Source organism: Strix aluco, chromosome 3, assembly GCF_031877795.1.
Source record: "Strix aluco isolate bStrAlu1 chromosome 3, bStrAlu1.hap1, whole genome shotgun sequence".
NCBI classification, from domain to species: Eukaryota; Metazoa; Chordata; class Aves; order Strigiformes; family Strigidae; genus Strix; species Strix aluco.
The window spans coordinates 91,211,999-91,233,791 of NC_133933.1; the positions used below are offsets into that span (position 1 = coordinate 91,211,999).

At 37.8% G+C, this 21,793-nt stretch overlaps 1 protein-coding gene across 5 annotated transcripts in view; it reads left to right on the forward strand.

Moving 5' to 3' along the window:
- The window catches only part of MDN1 (midasin AAA ATPase 1), a 102,779-nt gene that overhangs the window by 60,763 nt on the left and 20,223 nt on the right, over positions 1–21,793 (forward strand). For all 5 annotated transcript variants that reach the window (XR_012622590.1, XR_012622591.1, XM_074819552.1 and 2 more), the window contains 24 exons: positions 417–627; positions 770–1,001; positions 2,126–2,252; positions 3,155–3,325; positions 3,472–3,686; positions 3,785–4,166; positions 4,372–4,481; positions 5,532–6,228; positions 7,225–7,386; positions 8,271–8,544; positions 9,535–9,770; positions 10,395–10,490; positions 10,719–10,813; positions 11,557–11,681; positions 12,798–12,944; positions 13,241–13,350; positions 13,800–13,873; positions 14,063–14,258; positions 15,373–15,532; positions 15,702–15,848; positions 17,736–17,862; positions 18,719–18,824; positions 19,920–20,035; positions 21,240–21,719. Coding sequence is in view for 3 of the 5 variants with exons in the window: in XM_074819552.1 (XP_074675653.1) it covers positions 417–627; positions 770–1,001; positions 2,126–2,252; positions 3,155–3,325; positions 3,472–3,686; positions 3,785–4,166; positions 4,372–4,481; positions 5,532–6,228; positions 7,225–7,386; positions 8,271–8,544; positions 9,535–9,770; positions 10,395–10,490; positions 10,719–10,813; positions 11,557–11,681; positions 12,798–12,944; positions 13,241–13,350; positions 13,800–13,873; positions 14,063–14,258; positions 15,373–15,532; positions 15,702–15,848; positions 17,736–17,862; positions 18,719–18,824; positions 19,920–20,035; positions 21,240–21,719 (4,796 nt within the window). In the remaining 2 variants the exon portion in view is untranslated. The remainder of the gene's footprint in view (positions 1–416; positions 628–769; positions 1,002–2,125; positions 2,253–3,154; positions 3,326–3,471; positions 3,687–3,784; positions 4,167–4,371; positions 4,482–5,531; positions 6,229–7,224; positions 7,387–8,270; positions 8,545–9,534; positions 9,771–10,394; positions 10,491–10,718; positions 10,814–11,556; positions 11,682–12,797; positions 12,945–13,240; positions 13,351–13,799; positions 13,874–14,062; positions 14,259–15,372; positions 15,533–15,701; positions 15,849–17,735; positions 17,863–18,718; positions 18,825–19,919; positions 20,036–21,239; positions 21,720–21,793) is intronic.

Below are 21,793 nucleotides of genomic sequence, written 5' to 3' on the forward strand. Positions count from 1 at the left end.
AATGTATTTAAATTACAGGTGTAAAATGCCAATTTCTTTTAAGTGACAGTAGCTTCTGGCATTTTTTTATTAATTTGTGTATTTATTGCCCTTAGTTTAGGTAAGTTGCCACGTTGAGGTATTGTTTGTCTGCAATACTCCATGTAGTTTCTTCATGAAGGAAGATAAAAGACTTGACAAGGAGGAATTGTGGCCATCTATTCCAATGTCTGTCTTCCTGCTGTACTGAGTAGGGCTACAGCAGAATTGTTGTTGAATTGTTGGTGTGGGTTGGTTTATATATACTTGTACTTCGGTTGTGTGCATGTGAATTTGAAATCTTAGTTCTGACTGCAGTTGCAGATCTTGTTTGTTGTTTCATTAATGCTGCTAACAAAACATTGCCACTTGTTCAAATGTCCTTTTCGTGTTTCCAGGATAAACTGGGCATGGAATGTTTTTCTCAGTTAAAAGTTCTCAGCAAACCACTTAACATCTTGGAGCTAAGGTTGGCCTTTGGAGAAAGTAGATGGCAGGAAAAAATGTGCTGTCTGAAAATTGCTGCCATGGGATGGAAGATGAAGAAAGCATTGCTGCAAGCTGATGGCCTGATAATCAGAGCTAATCATTTAGATGATGTTAGTCTGGGTAGGTAACGCTTCTGAAGAGCCTAGCTGGATGATTTCTGCCCTCTCCGTTCTTTTTAAATACAAATGGAAAGGATGTGAAATGTTCACTGGCAAGAAATATAGTACATGCATTTATGTGCCTCTTACACTCTGTCAAACAGGTCAACTAAAGATTTTTTTGAAAGCTGTACATTCACAACTGAGAGCAGAAGGAGTTATATACAGTCATGCAGAAGAAAGGTTTACTGAAGATACCATCTCCAACCAGCTAGACGCTGCCTTGTTAAACCAGCTCTGCAGTCGGGTTCAGCTGTGGCCTGCGATGGAATACATAGGCATTCTCTGGCAGTACAAACTGACAGCAGATTATGTGGCCAAGGCTTGTGCAAGAAGGTAAGAAGAAGGTTGGAGAAATAAATCCTATATTCCTTTCATGAGATTCAGAATCCCTACCTAAAAGCTGTAACTTCAGTATGTAAATCTCTGTGTGTGTACATATATATTAATATATATGGCTGTGCGAATATGCATATATATGCAGGTGGTTCACATATACGCTTATATGTATTTATGTATATCAATGCATATACCTTCCTTGTCTGCGTGCAGGATCGCACTTGGGCAGCTATTAAAAGTATCCGCAAAGGGAGTAGTTTAGTATTATATTGAGGAAGTGGTTTTCTTCTAACTTACTTTATTGCTGTGAATATAGGAATGTTGGTGTCCAAGCCCCTTAGACTAAATGCATTAGACTCCAGAAATTGCCTTATTAATGGTAGAATGGATTATAGGTGGGGGAATGGTAAAACCTTTTATGTAGTAAATGGTACATAGTATTTTCCTTTTGGAAGTACACAGTATTTGCCTTTTAATGAAATAGAAGAGTCCTTCATATTAGGAATTAAGAAGATGATGTTTATCACCACGTTGCTGGGGCTGCTGCAGAAAGACCGAGTTAGACCTGGTGATGGACAAAGCACAGTAGCACATTTGCTTCTTGTTGTGTAAACTCCGCACATATACTTGTTTAAATTAACGTCATTAATTTAAGAAGTGTTAGTGTTGTTTTAAGGGGTCAAGTGTATTTATTTTTTTGATTGTTTTACCATTCCTTAAAACAGAGCTCTTCATGTATGGATTTCAGTGGAAGTAATTTTTTGTGCAGTGAGACTCCTAAAATCACTGATTCACTCTTGAATTCAGCAAAGTTCTGATTTTCACTTTGTCTCCAAATGTTTTGTATGTTTTGCTGAACACATAGCTTATAGCTACAGAAGATGACACTTCTTCCCCCTTTTGTTGTATTTAGATTTTTGCCAACTTTGAAGGATGCAAGTGTTTTGAGGGTTATTTGAGTGTTTGTTATTCTCCAGTGTTTAAAATGGTGTCATTTTAACCTTTCAGGGAATCTTCATTATTGTGACTTCACCTGCCAATTTGTTCTGCTATCCAAATTATTTATTTCATGTGCCCTGCTTAAGCATTACTTAATGTTGCATTTCTTTTACCTGCTACAGAGAGAACTACAGTCAAGAACTAAGTATATGTTCAGATCTAGTTCAACTTATAGCTTTTTCTCTGAAGTTGACACCAGCTGCTTCTCACCAGCTGTCTGGACTGTGGCACTTGTTACACCTTAATGAAGTAAGGACAAGTTTTCCTTTAATTAGTCTTGCAGAAGTTTTCAACAGACTCTTCAAAATAGCTATATCTCTGTAAAGTTTTTGACATGCAGTTTTTCCACCTGTGCCTGACAATCTATTCCTCCTTTTAATAAGAAAGGTTATTAACTGTGAGCCTGCAAAAAGCATAATTAAAACATAAATAAAGCACAATTAAGTATTAAATAACATAGTTGCATATGATCTAGTTTGGTACTGTTGTTCCATTCATCCATCTGTGACCTAGTGGAAAAAAGAAAATTGATTGAATGACAGGTGCCAGCCTGATTGTATCAATGTATTCAAAGTAATTTTACAATGAAAAATACTTGCTTCTGTCCCCACGCCTCAATTTTTTTTTTTAAGGTCTGTGTCGCAAATCAAATAGACTGAGACAGTTATTTGACGCATTTTCTGTAGAGCATTTAATATGTCTGAGAAATTCTGTTTGGTTAATGTTTAGCTGTGATACAGTGGTGGTTGTGTTCCCACAAAGCTCAGTAAACCAGCAAGTTCAATTTAAATGCTTCAGAGCAGGATATTGCATATCTTTACCTATTTCATGCTTATGCAACCTTGTGTATTGTAACAAAAGGTTGCACAGTCGTAGACTAGAGGCTGTATTCTGAAAACTTGCTCTGTAAACATGCTGCAGATTTCACTCACAGAATATAGTGCAGACCTCAGGAAGTGTACTCTTTTTGTTGAGATGCAAGCAAACGCTATGTGAACTTGAAAAGGATCGTGGGGAATATCTTGTACTATCCTACTGAAAAACAGTATCATACTCTTTTTTTTGGGGGGGGGGGGGGGGAAGGGTGTGTGCTTGCTTCTCTTTTGCTCTCTGTAAATTATTCTTAGCTCTAGGTTTTTCTTTCTCCTTAGATACCCCCTGAAGAGATGTCTATTCTGTCATCTCAACTAGTTAATGCTGCATTATCATCCTTTTGGAGCAGTACTTTCACCACAGACCCAGACTACTGGTTGACTTGGAGGCCAATACCTTCAACAGAGGAAAAGAACTTCTCTAAATCCCATATGAACTGTTCTATGAAGGTTTGTCTCTTCTGACCTAATTAAACTACTATGTTGTATACTCTTTTAATAAATAATTCAACAGCTTTCTAAAGAAATACTGTAAGCTCTAGCATAGTCAGTGCAAGTTGCATCTGAACAATCTAACTCTTAATCTCTTAATTTAGGGCCCAGGTATTTTGACCCGAGCCGTTTTCTCAAAGTGCTTCTTTGAAATTCTAACTAGCAGCAGCAAGACAAGCCAGTGGGATGTGAGTGGGCTTCCTGTTCTGTCATCATCCCATGTGACACTAGGAGAATGGATGGAGAGGGCACAGCAGCTTCATGAAGTCAGCACAGCACTGTGGACCAACCTGGCTGTCTCTTCAATAGCAGATTTTAGGTATTAAGACCTCTTTTATAGAAATACGTTATTTAAATCAAGCACATTGCAGAAGCTTGCTTACCATGTGTAAACTTCTCTCATTCCTTTGCCTCCAGACACACAGATGCTAGACTACAAGGAATAATGCTAAGCAGACAACTCTCTGCCCTGGTAGATCTGGTTCCAGTGGATCTTCAAGAAGAATTTTTAGAGTGTTGTGAGAACGTCTACCTCAAGGATCCTGTTGCATATGAGTACCTTCTCAAGATACTTAGAAGCATCACTGATCAGGAGTTACTTCCTAAAGAATTCCTGTTTCTCCTGCTCACTTGCTTGCAGCAGTTCTTTGGGGAAGGGCTTAAGGAGTTACCAGAGACAGCTTGGCGAGGAACCCTCTGGGTGAATATTGGTTTGGTGCAGATCCAGATGTGGCTTCCGCACACCAGGTTTGATCCAGCTGTTAAAAGAGAATACAAGCTCAAGTATGCAAAAGAAGAGGTGAGTGTGGAGCAGAGTTGGCTTTTACCTCTGTAATGTGTAACATTAATACAAAGGAGTTTTGGCTTGGGTGTTCTTGGGCAAATCTTTGGTCATGATTTTTAAACTATACAGTTAGAACTTCTTTTAATGTCCAAGAAGATGATGTACCTACTTGGTTACCAAAGCCAGAACCTCAGAGAATGGTTTATCCTTTCCTTTGTAGTTATATCAGCTGGAGTGTGAATGGAAAACAAATGATTTCTCATCCCAGCTGCATACAGGAAAAAGAATTGAAGATGAAGCAGTCAGCAATCATATTCATCCCCATCTCAGGTGACATTGCAGACACTTAACTCTTCTCTTGTAGATTGGAAATTTCATCTTTGAATGCTTGCGCTCCAGAACTTTTCTCCACAGCTTTACAATTTTTGTGTTGTTCTGTAGAAATAGGGGTTGTTGATTTTAAAGCATCAATTTACATATTGAGGTGGTAAAGAAAAATACAGAAGCTGTTGTGTTTACTTGCAGTGACTAAGGCATTGTCTGTGCACACTTTGTACTGCTGTAAATACAACAATTAAAGTAGTGATCTTTGTATCCTGGTAAAATTGAAGCTATGTCCAGAAGTGAAAATAAAGCCGTACATCTAAATTATGGTAGTTTAATTAAAATGTGACAGTGTTATCAACAAACTGAAAGGAGGTGGAACATATATCTATCACTACAACTCTTCAAGGCTTCGATAGATGCCAGTGCTACTTTGCCGAGTTCTTGGACTGTGATCGTACTGGGTGGAAGTCTCCAGATGTGTATTTTAGCAACAGCCTTTGCCTGCGGTGCTGTGGATGAATTAAATATCTTACCACATAGAGTACACTGTTGACATTCAGAATTTGTACCCTTTGGGAAATTTTAAGTGAACAGGTATTTCTCCTTTGTGCACACTTCAGGTGTTCCTTGTACATGGAGATAAAAACTGGGTATTATTCATGATCTTCCACTATTAATGGAAGTTTTCGATTTCATTATTATACACATAGAGGATCTGATAGTTCTATTCTATTGCTTAAAGTCATTAAAAGCAAGTTCTGAATGGCTGAGTTTTACCAATTGCTTCCAGTAATACTGCTTTTTCCTTAATGCTCACAGAGCTGTCAGATAGCAAGCAAAAAAGTAATAGGAGTTTATGGGGGGGTGAAAGGGGAGAGAAGTACATATGCACACTATATGGGAGTTGCTTCTTGGGTTTTTTCCTTATTTGCTGTTTCACACAAACTAGCAGAATATTTCTGATTAATCTTTTTATATATCTAACATACGTATATAAACACGTTTATATGAAGTATTTGTATGTCTAAATTGGTCAATGTTATTCCCTAACAGACTGTTGCATGAAAGAATGCAGAGGTTGAAGGAGCAAATAAGCAGTCTCTCCAGAAAAAAGGCCTTCAGGCCACCAGCTCCACCCTATGATTGCTTATACCAGGAGGCTTACCAGTACATCAGCAGCATAGCACGGGTTTCTTCAGTCCAAGATCTTTTAGCCCGCCTTCTACAGTTCCTCCGTGGGGAAAGACCTAAATCACTCCAGGCAATACAAAACCTGTTAAATGAAGAAGCATCTTGGCAACAATCACACCATCAGTTTAGAAAACACCTGGCAGAGGACTATGCTGTATTCCCTGATGCCATCATTCCACTGCAAGCTGCCATTTTACAGTTGCAACATGGCATGCGATTAGTGGCTTCTGAAGTCTATGCAGTGCTCAAAAGTTTTGTGCGTCCAGCTGATCTCACCAACCTCCTTACTTCTTTGTTGACATTTCCTTCTGTTGGCTGTGCCTTCCCCACTTACTTTGCTCGTGCAGAAATTTTATGCTCCGTGAATTCAGTTGAGGTTGTTCATGGACTTAAAAGGTTTTCTTTGAAGTACTCTGAAGGAGAATCTGAGGGAGTAGAGCAGACTTGTCCAACTCTGGAACAGCTCCTAGTGAATGCTTTGTTGCATCTTCGATGCCATGTACTATCCAGAGGAGAAATGGACCAGAAATCTCTGCAGCTTTTTAGACATCTGTGTCAGGTAATATCTGAATGCCAGTGGCCAGGATTCTTGCACTGAACTACCGTGTCCCCCATACAAGAAAGACATGGATATATTAAGTGGGTCTAGAGGGCCACAAAAATTATCAGAGGGCTGTAACACCCCTCCTGTGAAGAAAGGCTGACAGAGCTGGGTTTGTTCAGCTGAGAGAAGAGCAGGCTCCAAGGAGACTTATTGTGGCTTTTCAGCATATAAAGGGGGCTTATAAGAAGGATGGAAAGACACTTTTTACCAAGGCTTGTAGTGATAGGACAAGGTGCAGTGGTTTTAAGCTGAAAGAGGGTAGATTTAGACTGGACATAAAGACATTTTTTACAGTGAGGATGGTGAGATACTGGAACAGGTTGCCCAGAGAAGATGTGGATGCTTTGTCCTTGGAAGTGTTCAAGGCCAGATTGGACGGGGCTTTGAGAAACCTGATCTAGTGGAAAATGTTCCTGCCCGTGGCAAAGGGGATTGGACCACATGATCTTTGGAGGTCCCTTCCAACCAAAGCCATTCTATGATTCTACCTTGATAATTTTCAGTATAATTTTTCCTTTTTTTTTTTTTTCCCAATGAATTGATAAAAGATAATTTTAACCTAATCTAAAATACTGGATTAACTTGTTTGGATTTATCAAGGCACAAAATCATAGCCTGTAATGGTTACCAAAGATTTTATTTGGAAAAAAAAACAGACAACAAAACCGAAAAGCACACAGAAAAAGCAAAACCAAACTTTGTAAAGAGTTTATTTTAAATATTTAAGAAAGGAGACTAGAACTTAGCCAAGCACTCTGTTGCATACTGTTTTCTGGGCTTGTGAGAGGGCAATTCACAAATCTTCCTTCAAGTTAGATGGCTTTGATTTATGCTGTTGTAGGCTGTAGAGGAGGAAAGAGCCAAACAAGATACATGCTGCCCCTTTGATGAAATGTGAGGTGATGTTAAACATTAACTTGTGTAAAAGCATGCTGCTTTGTGTTTCCTTAGGCAATTATAAATGAGTGGGATGAACAGGAACGACGTGCCCAAGAGCGGGAGGCAATGGAACGCAGTCTGTACAGATACAGAAGTAAAAGTCATGGGAAAGGACAGAGTGAAGAAGAAGAGGAAGAAGAAGAATTTAGAAGAAGATTTCCTTTTCATGAAAAGGTAACAGCTGTAACTCTGTAAAGAAATACAAATATTACGTCTGAAAATTATGTCCTGAAAATACATACAAGTAAAATGACCTGATAATACATACAAGTAAAATGAGAAGAGGAACGAAATGTTTTTTCCTTCAGCCAAAAGAAAAATGTGGGATAGATTTTGATAGAAAGGTATTAAGAACTGTGCTTTTAGTTTATTTTATCTTCTGGTTGTAGAAAGTTTTTGGAATTAATTTCCAGACTTGAACCGTACTGTGGTTTCGGTGAATAATCCCAAATTATGTAACTGAATGACAATGTAATTAGTTATTTGTTGTAAAATTCTGGAATTTGATTCATTTAGCAAGTAAGGTTGTCTGAGGTTTTATACCTGTGAAGAAGGCTAATCTCCTTCTAATCTCCTTGATTAAATAAAGCTGTGAGATTTTTTTTCAAATTAAACTGGCCTGCGTTACCAAGTGACTTTTGAAATATGTCTTCACCAAGCAATGTTATGCAGTACAGAAATCCATGAGACAATTATGTGTGTCACTGTGTTGTTGGGTTGTAATAGTTCAGGTCTTCAGGTGACCAAGCAGCCTTGAGGTGGTTTATCAGCAGATACAACTGCTGCTGCTTTTTCTGAAAGAGGTTTGGTTGGCAACAGCTCAGGGATCACTGTACTGTGCTCTTGCCTGATGTGGTTGTGCTCTTAATTGTTCTGTTCACCTGTGTTCTGTTTCAGACTGACATCTGAGCTGGGAGGCGGGCAGTGTATCTATATAGTGCCAGCTCCAAATCATTAGCATATTGTTGCAATAGCAAAAAGTACAAAACTGGAGATGGGGAGGGGAGGCACTGAAGGAAGAAATTATAACTGCCTTTTGATTATCATGTAATTTGCAGGACTTTGAAGATATCACAGCTCAGCCAAGCCTAGAAGAAAAAATGGAAACTGAAGATCCATTGGAAGACCAGGTGGAGGTTGATAGAGCCCTTTTGTCCAAGAGCTCTATGCAAACAGTGATGATGGTTCATCAACAGTTGTGCTTAAACTTTGCTCGATCCCTGTGGTATCAACAGAACCTGCCTTCTCATCAAGCCAAACATTATTTCAGTACATTTATTTCCTGCTATCAGACTGGTGCCTGCCTGGTGTCACAATTCTATCCTTTAATTGGTAAGATTGCTAGCAGTATTTCAGATGTGCAGTTTTAGCTTTGTAATAATTTGTTTCAAATTAATCATATGTAGGTCACAAAACAGACTTATGGGAAAAATGCACAAAACTGTATTTTCTTTCTCCAAAGAACTTGTCTCATGTTCAGAATTGTCTTGGTAGAATGCTTTGGTTTTTATTCTTTTATGGATATTTTTTTTTTTAATTCTATTTGTTAATACATAAGACTAACACAGTTTAAGAATAAATTGAATACTAAGTGAAATTTTGATCACTTGGATCTGCGTAATCCTGTGGAAGATGATGCACTTGCAGAAATTTCCCAGAAGTAGAATTTGCAGTTAAGTTCATTAAAGAATTGGTTTAAGCTTAAATGGAGCATCTGTAATTTTTTTTTTTAAAAAGTGTTTGTTTTTTTTACCCTGAAATTTGGTACACTTCATGTGTAAATTGTTATAACAATGTGAGAGACCTCAGGATCATCGCGTCTCAAAGCAGAGCTATACTTCAGTTCTAACCTAATAAATGTGTATGCGTGCAGTTAAGAAGAAGCAGATAAGGGCTGCTGTTTCTGCAGTAACTTATTTTTGTGTTCATACCTGAGATGTAATATATGTGATTTTTTTTTTTTTTTTTTTTAAATTTTTGTGTTGGATTCCTTTTTCACAGAGCCTTGCTACTAATTTTGTAGTGAATATCTCCTTGATGTGAATTTATGCACAGAAGAACTGGTCTTACAACAGGATCACAGCCCACCTTCAGGATGCTGATTTTACTTTTATACAAAAATTTGATAGAGAATGTAAACTTTAGATCTATCTCTTCTGTGCCATACTCCCATCTCATTGCTTATATATGGCATATTCTTATATTCTTGTAATACATAACATGCTAAGCTTGGGATGCGGGGGAAAAAACCACAAAATTCATCCATGCAACCGAAAAAAGAATTAATAGCATGTGTGATGTCTTCCTTTTTTTGTTTCCTAGGTGCTGAAATGAATGATAGTCTTTTGGGAAGCCAGCTTCTTGTTAGCACTCTTCTTCACAATACCTTTTTTGAGGAACTAGCTTCAGATCTTGTGCTGCAGCAAGATGGCCCATATGACTTCTACCAGCATCCTAATATTCAGCAAGTCCGACAGTGCCAACCTGTACTTGATCATTTTGCTAAAGAAGTGAATAGGCTGCTGCAGGAATGGCCAGAACATCCAGTACTTGTGCAGGTAAAACCACCTCAACAAATGTTTGGGGAAAACTGGAGCATTTTAGATATGCATAGACATGTGCATGCATACACATGCCTAGGTGTTGTCTGTATTACTTATGCAGATGTTTTGAAGTCATACCTGTCTCTTCTTAAGAAGGTAGCTGTTCTGTTCAGTTATGAAACATTAAGTGGTATTCACTGCCTACTCTGATCTTACAGCTTTAAGCAATATTCAATCTGCCATACTTCAAAGATTCTTGATATCTTTTGTTGTTTGGGCTCCTGGGATTTTTTTTCCAGAATGCTTTTTTTCATAGTGCTTTAAAATGGATATCTTTGGTCCCACCTAGAGGGCCTGTGTGGCCTTCAGGTTATATTTCTTACAGTAATGCAGAAACTCGGAAATTATTGGAACTCTTTGTGTTAGGTCATTTGTGCCCCTTTCCCCAAGTACACTGGCCTTCACTGAACTACTAGTGACCTTATACTAAAATGAGGAAGCAATTTAAAATTTTTTTTAAAAAATAAATTCTTTTCTCTTACAGAAGAGGGTTATGCTAATACAAATTAGCTTAACTTCCTGACTGCTTCTGTTGGAGATCAGTTACTATAGGTTGAACACTTGTTTTTTGTTCTGCAGCTGTTAGTTGTGATGGACAGAATCCGGAGTTTTCCACTCTCTAGTCCTCTCTCAAAGTTCCTGAATGGTTTGGAAATTCTTCTTGCAAAGGCACAGGTAAGAAAAGAGCTAAGGGAAACTTCTATCTTATCTTTTATGCTTCCTTATTTATATTGGTGCCATGATTAAAAACAACTGAAAGCTGCTTGCCAGGATCTGGGGAAGTGAACTTGCTCCCTGACTTAAGTTTAAGGAGTAGGAATGTACTCCAGAATAGTGCATGAGTCTTGCCATGCAAAGACTAATTTCTGGCTTTGTATAAAGGGGAACTTTTTTTTTTTCCAGGACTGGGAGGAAAATGCTAGTCGAGCTTTGTCCTTGAGAAAACATCTTGATTTGGTCACACAACTGATTATTCAGTGGCGTAGATTGGAGTTGAAGTAAGAACTGTCCTTCTCTACTGCTTTTTCTTAGATACTGTAAGCTTCCGTCTCTGTACGGAGACACCTTCTGGTGCAGAATTGACTTAATCGTGGAACATGTGTGTGTGTCTGTCTATCTGTCCTAATAACAATGTGGGGAAGAACCCCCCCCAAAGTAGCAGCTGTACTGGCTCAGAATGAGCATGCCCAGCCCATGGTGACCCTGTGTATATGCCTCAGCAGGAGTAGAAGCAGGACAGATAACTACAGCACTGCATCCTAATATTTTCCCAGTGTCCTCCTGTTTTCATCCTATGATTTACTGAGCCTGCAGTGTTTTGTCTATTTAAGAACCCCCATTAAATTTTCCTTAAAAACTATTGTCCAGTCTTCTGTTAAGACCACGTAAAATTTTTATATCCACAGTATGCCATGATCAGGAATTCCACAGGTCTACTTCAAGTTTTGTGAAAAGAAACTTTTGAACCTGGCTCAGACTGATATTGTTTACTGTCCCTAGTTGTTGCATTTCTTCTCTCATATATAATAATCTTCTCTCATATATAATAATCTTAATAATAGTGGCAAAGCAGTGCTCCTCAAGACTTCATTGTGTATATTAAGCATATGTGCAGATTATTCCATCCTGTAAATTTTTCCTCTAGTTTAGTAGAAACAGAATAAAGTTTGTGGTTTTTTGGAGCTACCCACAATATTTTTGTTTTATTTTTTTCTTCTCTCCCCTTCCTTATTGTTTCCAGTTGCTGGTCAGTAAGCTTGGACAATATTATGAAGCAGCATGTAGAGAAATCCACAAAGCACTGGTTCTCTATCTATCAAATGATTGAGAAGTATGTTCAAGAACAGACAGAGGCAAACACAGAAGGTAAGGGCTGGCCTTATATGAATGTATGGTGCAGTTCCAGCAGTTACTAAGGATGCATAATTAAGGTCCTAAATGTCATAGTTTGACAGTGCACTTCCAAGTGTAGTTCTTGTACCCTCTGCCCTACAATTCCATGACTGTATAGGGTCTTCCATATAGAGTGAACTTTGCTTGGTATTTATTTCTGGAACCACCTGTGTCCCTCATAGGGATAACATTGTAGGTCATATAAAGAAAAGATGTATGTAAAAGAGCATCTAAAAGAAACTAGAACTGTGGCAACTGTAGGTCATGCACATATAAACATTTCAAACAGATTTGGAGGGTAAGAATCCTCTATCTGCAGCTGGAAAAGGCACCACATTTTTTTAACCACACAAAGCACAATTCGTGTCCCAGCTGCACTGCTTTTAATGTTCTGTATAAAGCCTAAAGAATTCTTACAGTAAGTATGTTTTGTACATACTGTTCTTAGCAAATCTGTCTGCAGGTGTTCACATTATGTAAAATAGGGAAAAGAATATAGCTCTCAGTCCCTTGCCTCCCCAAAATTTAATTAAATTGTAAGGATGAAAGTAGCATACTCTGACATGAGGCAGTCTTGTGCCAAATCTCACTACTAATTAATGCACTTACTTGACGAACTTCATATCCTTGGGTTATTTTACATCTCCAAGCAGACAGCATGTCATCTTCTATAGGTAATGCTCTAAACACACTGTATTCTGTACCAGATTCTTCCAAGATTATTTCTGTCTTGATGATTTTGAGGAGATAAGGAACTGGCAGTGACAAATTCATAGTATGGCTCATCATAACCAAAAAAGCCATTCATTCATAGAGAATAGCAAGTATTCTTTAAATACTTGATGCATTCTGAAATTGGCCTCCTCAGTCGCTATCTTACTGCTGCCTCTCTTGTCCCTTCTCCTTTCTTCCAATGTGGTGGTTGTTGGTTTTACTTATTATTAAATTAAAATTATTCCCCTCACCATTGTCACTTTCCTAATAGAGACCTGATATTTAGTTAGAAGTTTACGAAGAGGAGACAACAATTTTCATGTAGAGGGTTTTTTTTGTTTTCTCCCCCTTCTAAATTTCTGGTGCACTGTTCAGAAACTGAGCAAATGGATCTGAAAACTCTGGTCAGCACACTACAAGCTTTCATTGAAGGATCCGCGCTAGGAGAGTTTCATGCGCGACTTCAAGCACTACTGGTTTTCCACTGCCATGTCTTGCTGATGCCTCAAGTAGCAGAAAAGGGTAAGCTCTTAGCGTTACATGTGTTAAGTCTCTTTACAACAACCTGACCATCAGGTATTCAAGACTTACAAACAGATCACTAAGCCCATAAATACAACATAAGCCTATGCTGCTTTTTTTCCTCTTTTCATGAAGAATACTGTTAATTTACCATCAGAATACTCATGGTTTACCCCATCTTTTGGTGTTGCTAAGCTTCATGATTACAAAAAAACCCACAACTGGATTCATTTCTCCCCTTGATACTGAAGAATATCATGTTTTAAGAGAAGCTTGTTATTTTCTTTCCCTTCCAGACGTTCTGTGCAGCATCCTGTGGAATCTATACAATTATTATAAGCAGTTTTCAGAGTGTGTTGAGGCCAGAATCACTGAACTTCGTCAACCTATAGAAAAGGAACTTAAGGTAAAAAGAAACTTCATTCAGACAATATATTGATCTAATCAAAGGAACAATGGAGCAGATATTATTTGAATTTGTTTATAATGGCTCTGTTGGCTGCTGAAATTGCTACTATACTTCACATTTTCTTTGGCAAGAATTTATTTTTGAGGTGGGGGGAGGTTGGTTGAAGTCTTCGATGTTTGGTCAGTCCCATTTAGCCGTGGTGGCTTCTACCCACTAGCGAAGCCCCTTTGGATTTCACAGCATTTGGCCATGCAACAGTTTTAGCGTAAACACAAATATTAATAGAATAAGATGCCTATGGAGTAATTTTCTCACTTACTAAAATGTCTTGCATTTTAAGACCACCAGATCATCATAGCTGATCAGCTTTAAAGATCATCTTTTATATGCAAGTAGTTCATTGCATTTATATAAGTAATCCCATTGATTATTTATTTTCCTAATAGGAATTTGTGAAAATTTCAAAGTGGAACGACGTCAGCTTCTGGGCTATAAAACAGTCAGTTGAAAAAATACGCAGGTAACTCAGAGCTTGGAATTAAGCTCCATGTTTGGAATCTTCCTTCTAGATGATTTCTCTGTGATGTTAAATTTGAATGCAAGCATGTTTCTTCTGCTCATAACGCAGTGGAGACATTTATTTCCAGCAGCTGAGAGATTTCCAGGATTATAAAACCCAGTAACACTTTTGCTTTCCTTTGGTAATTAGGACCCTCTTTAAATTCATGAAGAAGTTTGAAATTGTTCTGGATGAGCCATGTCGGCCTGCCTTGGTGGAAATTGGTAAGGAAGAGCAGCTGGACTGCTTGCAAAAGCAGGAAGAATCTGAGAACAAAGAGACCAAAGTTCAGAGACTAAACAACACATTAAGAAAATTTCTCTCTGCTAGAACAGATGTTGCCAAGGTGACTGTATTCTTTATTCTAAGTGTGGGAGGGATATTTTCTCTATTCTCATCTATATGTCGCTTTTCACTGATTTATGCAGAAAAATCTTATGTAAGTGTCAAATCTGTTGAATATATCATAACTTTTTGGTCTTACTTGTGTTCAGTGTTATGAAACACTGCAGATGGGTGGGAATGCAGCATGGAAAGACAAGCATGTTCTGTTTTGACTTGGCACAATATCTATGCTCTAATATAGAGATGATAGCAGTTACACATTTCATCTCCAAGTTGCTTATATATTGTCTGCAGCAATTTGTTATTTGCCTGCTACTGCAGTAATATGGACTGGGAGTTGAAATTATTATTAGCCTTTTTTCCTAAACAAGGACCCCAGCAGATATAGCTGTAGGATTTGTGCATATATAAGTTCTGATTAAATATAAAATTACTTTGATCTTGAACTCAACACTAGGGGAGTGCACTACATTGTCATATATTTGCTGTTGGCTGACAGCTTGTGTACTGTGAAAATTTGGCTTGGACTAGCTGATAAGTGGTAAATCCTACTCCAGAGTGCCACAGTTTAGTGTGTCTCTAATTAAGTTGTCAGGCTCAGAGAGGAAGTCAACTAATTGTCTTCCTGAAATAAATCTCTATTCACATTCATTAGTTCTTATTAATAAGATGCATGGAGACAATTGTAAGTCATAAGAATTTGGGGATTAGTGGGAAATGCTTGGTTGCTCTCAGCTTCCAAGGCTTTTGTTCCTTTTCTTCAGACCAGACATCTTACTTTTGTCCTGTGACAGTCAGGAGGGGTGGAGTGAGGAGGCAGAAAATGGATGCAAATCTAATGTCTGTGATTGTTGGTTTGTTTTGTTGGTTGGTTTGAGGTTGGTTTGTTTGTTATCAAGCCTGTTACTGATAATCCAACAGAGTTGCTGCTTACACTTGTTGCAGTTTTATGTTGCCTTCAAGCATTGGTGCTGAACTGTTCAAAGGATCACACGGAGTTGTTTTGGGGTTTCAGAATTTAGTCTTTCTCTTTGCAGTGATTTACTTCTAATGGTCAAATAAGACATCTTTAGTATGTGTGTATAACTGGACTGTTTCTTTAATTTTTTTCTCAGAAGGCACTCCCAGAAGAATGTCAGGATGGCATTACATTTCATACAGAATCTCTTCAGTATCGTCTGCCTAAGCTTACTAAAAAAATGAAGAAAATGTGTACAACGGTTACAGAAAATAATTTATTCTTAAGGCTGGTAGAAAATCTTGACCAGTTCACAGGTTAAGTATTCTTATAATTTCTATACCATAATTGATCTCTGTAACGTAAATGGAACAAATCAGGAAAAAGTGTAGATACATAGTTCCCTTCCCAGTCTGTCTTCCTGTGCCTGCTTTGTGCATGTTAAATTTTCACATCTCTTACCTTTCCCTGCTGTCTTCTATACAGGTGGTATCATTGTTTCTGTAGCTGAACTGCAAAATTTAACATTTGATCAGACAGCAGATAAGGAGAAGCAGAAGTCAGAGGCAAAGCATATTCAGATGCAGAAGCAACGGGCTTTGTCAGATCTCTTTAAAAGCCTTGCTAAAACAGGTAAGCTTTGAGTAAAAATGTGCTTGATTTAAAAGCACAGAGTTCTTAAGCGTTTTACCATTTTTGCCAATATATCTAAACCCACCATAATACTATGTTCTTGAAGTCAGTAAGCCACTAATACAGAGAAGCATTTAAGTCTTTTTCTCTTAGTCTGTTGACTAGGTGGCCTGGTGCGTTAGCCCTTTCAAATACCTTCTGTTCTTCTCACATTCCATTAGATGTACAACAGTAGCTTTTCTGAAGCAGAAATGTACTTTATCTCCAGTCAGAAGTCATTGCCCAGCTTTTAGAAACAAGAGGGAAGCTCATTATCTTGTATCCATTCTCTGATCCAGAACTGAAATTAAGTTAGCTCATCTGAATGAAAGCCCACCTCTCGATTGACAGACTAGCAAAGATCAGATTGTCAGACATGTGGTTGAGCCATGAAGACTGAATGATCTGCTGATGGGAACCATTGGAGCTACCCTGTTCAGCAGCCCAGTCTCCATTACTCCCCTTGCTAGTCTTAAGGAGAGGGACCTACCCAAAGTATTAATTGTTGCCTTTTCCTTTGGTGTTATGTTAAATTATTTATCAGGTGTTCTTAGTCACTGAGCAGTTTAGACACCAGCAGAAGTAAGCAGTGTTGTTAAATAAACAGCCGTCTTACAGCATTCTGCTAAGTCATAGCCAGAACTAGAAATAATGTAACTTTGACTTTTTTTTCCTTCTTTCTTGAAGAGAGTTTAGTGTTTTGGTGCTTCTCGTGGAAGCCATAGCTTCTGGTCTGCAGTGATCCTAAGAACCCCTTAAAAAAATTGTGTTCCTCATGGTTGCAGAAATAAGCTTGGAAACATGAAGTTAAGGATTCCAGGAAGGCATGATTTTGATAACAAACTAACTCAGTGTCACAACACTTGGAAAATAAATGAAAGCAAAAACATCCTAAATGCTTTCTGGGAGGCAGGAGGAGGCTTCCGTTGTTGTTTTGAGTGTTTATAGTTTATGCTACTTAAACGAGTTGGTGTGTAGTGAGTAAATAGGTCCCAGAAGATCAAGGTCCTTTTGTATTTAGATGAATTCACAGGTGAATCTGAGTGGGAGGAACACATACACTTTTCCTGTGTTTGGAATTTTTTGCACCCGCTGACGCCAAAGGGATGTCTGCCATTGCTGCCCTGTGAAGTTTGTGCTGGAGGAATGGCATACTGTGATGATTTCATTAACACATGGAATTTGAATTCTCTACTAGGCTTTGATTGCAGGTGACACTTTTACCTTCCTCATTCATCAGCCTTTTCATGTCTTAAAAATGAGGTGATGATCCCTAAGTCAGCTTTCTTAAAGGACCAGGAGAAATAAAAAGTGTTGCTCCTAAGAATTGTTTTCCATTTAGTTTGGAAAAATGGCAACATAACCTAGATAGCTAATGAGTATTTATTACAGGTTCTGCTTATGTTCAGGCTACTTTGAAAGGAGTGTTTTAATTGGCTTGAGAGAAATGAGCATGTTTAATCCAACTTTTAAAATAGCTAAAAGAACGGCCTTAAGCCTGACTTATAAAAGTATGTAGCTGTAACTTTCTCAGGCTGTAGCCTGCCTTACAGGTTCAAGGATTTTTGATTTTTCTCTTGGCCACCACCACCAACCTCCTTTATACACGCAAGTCTGTGCCTTATTTTCAGCTGTGCTCTTCAGCTATGTTCACCTGGAGATAGCTAAGCTACAATGTGTTCTTACATTACAAAAATCGTGATATGTTCAAAGACTTGTCAAAATCATGCAGCATCAGAAAAAACCTACATCAGAAGGTTTTAGATCTTAATACCAACTGTATGAGTGACATTTTTCATATAAAAGAATGAGGGCATAAAAAGGATGTGTGTTCAAATGTCATTCCAGGTTTATCATACCGGAAAGGTCTTTCTTGGTCCCGGTCAAAAGCCTGTCATGAAATACTCTACCTACGTCCACTGGACTTGCGTAGTGCATTAGGTGTAGTCAATTGTACACATGAACTGGATGCCACGTATGTACACAGTATTTCTAACCCTTAGATTTTATGAATTGCAGCTATGATATATAGAATTTATTGCATGTGGATTTAGACTGGAATTTCTGGAACATAATTCACTTAGTATTTCAGATACTCCTTCCTCTTTCCCCCATTACTTCTCAGTTTGAAAATCCCAAGCATACTGTACTGGCACATACACCCGAGAGAGAGGGTTTTTTTAATTTGCACTTTTCACAACTTTACCCTCAGTTTCATTGCTACTGTGAATTAGATTTCAGTTAACCCTCCACTGCCCAGCTTTGCCTGGGATGTTTTGCTAGCATCATATTAGAATGTAGACTGCTAACAATTTTATTAAAGATGAGTTGTGATTTACAGGGTTTACTTAATTTTTTTGTTTTAATTGACTAATGGGATATTTCAGGAGAAAATACATAGACTTCAAAGTGGGCATTTCTGTTTTTCTGGTAGCAAGTGATTTTTGTCATTGAGATGTGCTGGTTACTGTCCTCCTCAGGTGCAACGGTTTAATTTATGGTACCTTTCATCAAGGCCAAAATAAAGGCTTCCCTATCAAGCTGGATTTAGCTGCATGGAAAAAAAAAAAACAACTGTTTAAGTGTTAAACTATATTCAAAGATAGATATTTTGCTGCTATTGTGTAGGGTTTCCTTAGGGTTTATTTTAAAAATTAAGTGTTTCCTTTAGAATACTTCTGGAGAAAATGAAGAATTACAAGATCAATACATTTGCAAAATGAATTGTAAGCAAATTTGTTAGGTTGAAGAGCTGACCTGGTGGTTCCAGTGTGCTGAGGTACTGATATTATATACCTTTCTAATACCAGACTTTTTTTGTGCTCTGTCAGGTTGTTGACAGAGATTTCTTCTGCCTGGGATGGATGCCAGAAGTACTTCTATCGGTCACTTGCACGCCACTCTAGACTTCAGACAGCGTTATTAGCACCTGCCAAGGTAGAACACCAAAGTAAAAATAGAAATCCTACTTCTGTTAACTTTATTTTACCAACTTGGACTGTTCCAGCAGCAAAAAGGGCATGTGAGATCATGCTGTGTTCTGTAATATGATACAAAATATTATATTTTGGGGCTAATCATTAAATGCAGCATTTTAAAACCTGTTGTTTTATGACTGAAGTTTAGTGAACTAAGTTAACTGTAAACGTACAGTATCTCTCCTCACAACAGATACCCTGTTGCTACTTTTTGTGCATGAAGGAAAATCCTGAAATACTGAATCAAAACTTGTCAGGGAAACAAAACCAGGATTAGTTGTTGCACATGAAAAAAAGCAGTTGAGGTTTATAATTGGACATAACTGGAGCCTGTGTCTAACACAAAAATGCTGATATATTTCTTTGCTTAAAAATTGGTCTAAAATCGGTAGAAGGAACAAAAGAGTTCTGACAAATCAGTACCACTTTGCCAGTGTTTCAGGAGAAAGGGATCTCTTCCAGATGCTGCTCTTTCTCACTGTGCTTCACCCCTCGTTTTACAACATGATCTTGTCAAATGTCACAGCTGGCAGTGGCATAAATGACGGAACGTAGCTGAGATCAGTTTTGCTCTGTGTCATGAACATTTATTCCCAGCTTTAAAATGGGATCCTTTCTAATGAAAGGAGGGAAAGTATTTGTCAGTAAATCTGGTAAAATGAATTGTGGAAGTGGTTTTAGCAATAGTCATGAATGTAAGAATTTAGGCTGGCATAGCTTTAGATTTTAATAATCATTTATGTAAGGTAGCTTTACTATTGGAACTAAACTCCTGATAATTATTGCTACAGTGGAGTGCAATTTAATATGGCTGTTGTTGCAGGAGCTACTTGAAAATCAAATTTGTATGCAGGATATATGGAAGATGCAGAAAAATGAAGATGGGGAAACTGTAATAACTATAATTTTTGTCTGCATTTTAAGACTTGTTCAATTAAACCATAAATTTTCAGCCAGCCCAGTGAAATGGAATGGAGGCATAGAGAATGTTATTATCTGCTTATTTGTGTAACTGTTCCCTCCCACTTTTTCTGTATCTGTTTTTTTTTTTTAGGATATTGGACTAGGTAGCATTGAACGATGCAAAGGATTCACTGCACACCTCATGCAGATGCTTGTTAGGCAGAGACAATCTCTTACTGCACTGACAGAACAGTGGATCTTACTGAGGTACTTTGCATTTTCCAACATTTAAATGTTGGCAAGGAGTCTGACAGTAAGCAATTCAGTTCAAGAAAAATGGAAAAAAAGGTAGAAGGAAAAAATTCTTCCCCATATTTCCCCATTTCTCTCCTCCCCTCAATTAAGCCTAGATATAAAAAATTTTTAAAAGTAAAAGGAGGTGGAGGGGTTAGGTATTGTTTATCCTGTCATTGCATCCATTATTTTGGAATCAAAATAATTTTGGAAAAACAAGTTAAGTATACATGAAGACTGAAATAATTACTGTAGTTAATTACAAAGTTAAACCTATAGATTGTTAAATCTCTCTCATTTGGTATTGGCCTAAGTTAATATTGGCTATGTTCAAGTTTTTGGTTTGATCTGGAGCAAATAAATGATCTGGATGGCACTTTAAGCCAATATGAGGAAACCTCAACAGTGTACAAATTAAAACTCTAGAAAAGTGGGAGATATTAGATCTTGTGTCAAAACTGTAAAAGGAAAAGTGTATAGGAAGTCTTTCTCACTTGATGTGATTTTTCACTCTGTTGCTTGACTCGGTCTCACTGCAGACTCCACTGTTGTGCATATTTGTGCTCATCGCTATTGTAATCCATAAAACTTTTTGAAGTTGGGTCAGAAGCCTTTGTACAGGGAAGGAAATTAGACTGGAGATTAGTGCTGCCAAATTTGTTAACCCTAGGAAACTTGGAAAAACAAACAAAACCCCAGCAAAACAAACAAAAACCCAAAACACAACCCCTCAGTTGCAGGAATAGTAAAATTTCTAAGACACTTACCTGCACTGCTGTGACTTTCATTGCAAATCAGAGTAATCATTTGTTATGAACTGACTATTATGCAGCACTTCAGAGAATGAAAGCGTGTTGGAATCTAATTTGCTTTTATAATGGAGGAAAATGAATAATAGTTTAGCATCAGGCCTTGAATTTAAGGATTGTTTGAAAATACGGTGCAGATTCTGCGAAATCCTACAAAGCCCTGTTTTTAGTACAACTCAAACATATGCAATGGAGAGAAATTCAACAATTAAGCAAAACTTTTTTTTAAATAAGACTATCATTTTAGTTTTTCCAGAAAAACTTTGACTTCCACTGAGTTCATATTATCTAGAGCTTTTATGAAATAAGTCTAAATGTTGAGCTTTTCAAAGGATGATTGTAACTTTTCCTTCTTTGTTCTTAACTAGGAACCTCCTCAGTTGTATACAAGAGATAGAATCTAGGTTGACTGCTGACAGAGAATATAACATAGCATTTCCTCCTCAAGACAGTATTCAACGCTGGACTGACAAACTGCAGCTACTTTCTATGCAGTGCGTGATGGTTCTCGAGGAGCTGTGTTGGTTTATACAATGCTGCCCAAAAGAAGAGTTAACAAAGTGCAGTGACAGTGAAAGGGCAGATGTCAAAACAAACCTTTTTCAGAGTTCAGGACCTGAAATAGGAAATGTTTTTACGGGAATACCTGACCTAATTCCCTCAGAGCTAAAATACCTAACTCCAGTAACAATTGAGCAACTTCCTCCTGGATGCAGGATGCGAAATAAGGATCAGTTATGGCTGCAGGTAACTACACAATTGACTGCGATGCTGGCAAATGTGAAGGCAATGAAAGCAGAAGTGGACAAAATAAGACAACGGTCATGTGAGACTTTGCTTTATTCCTGGTGAGTTCTACATGTGCATAAAATTGAATGTCTGTATGTTATATGTTCATATAAGATGTGTGAAGTCATACTGA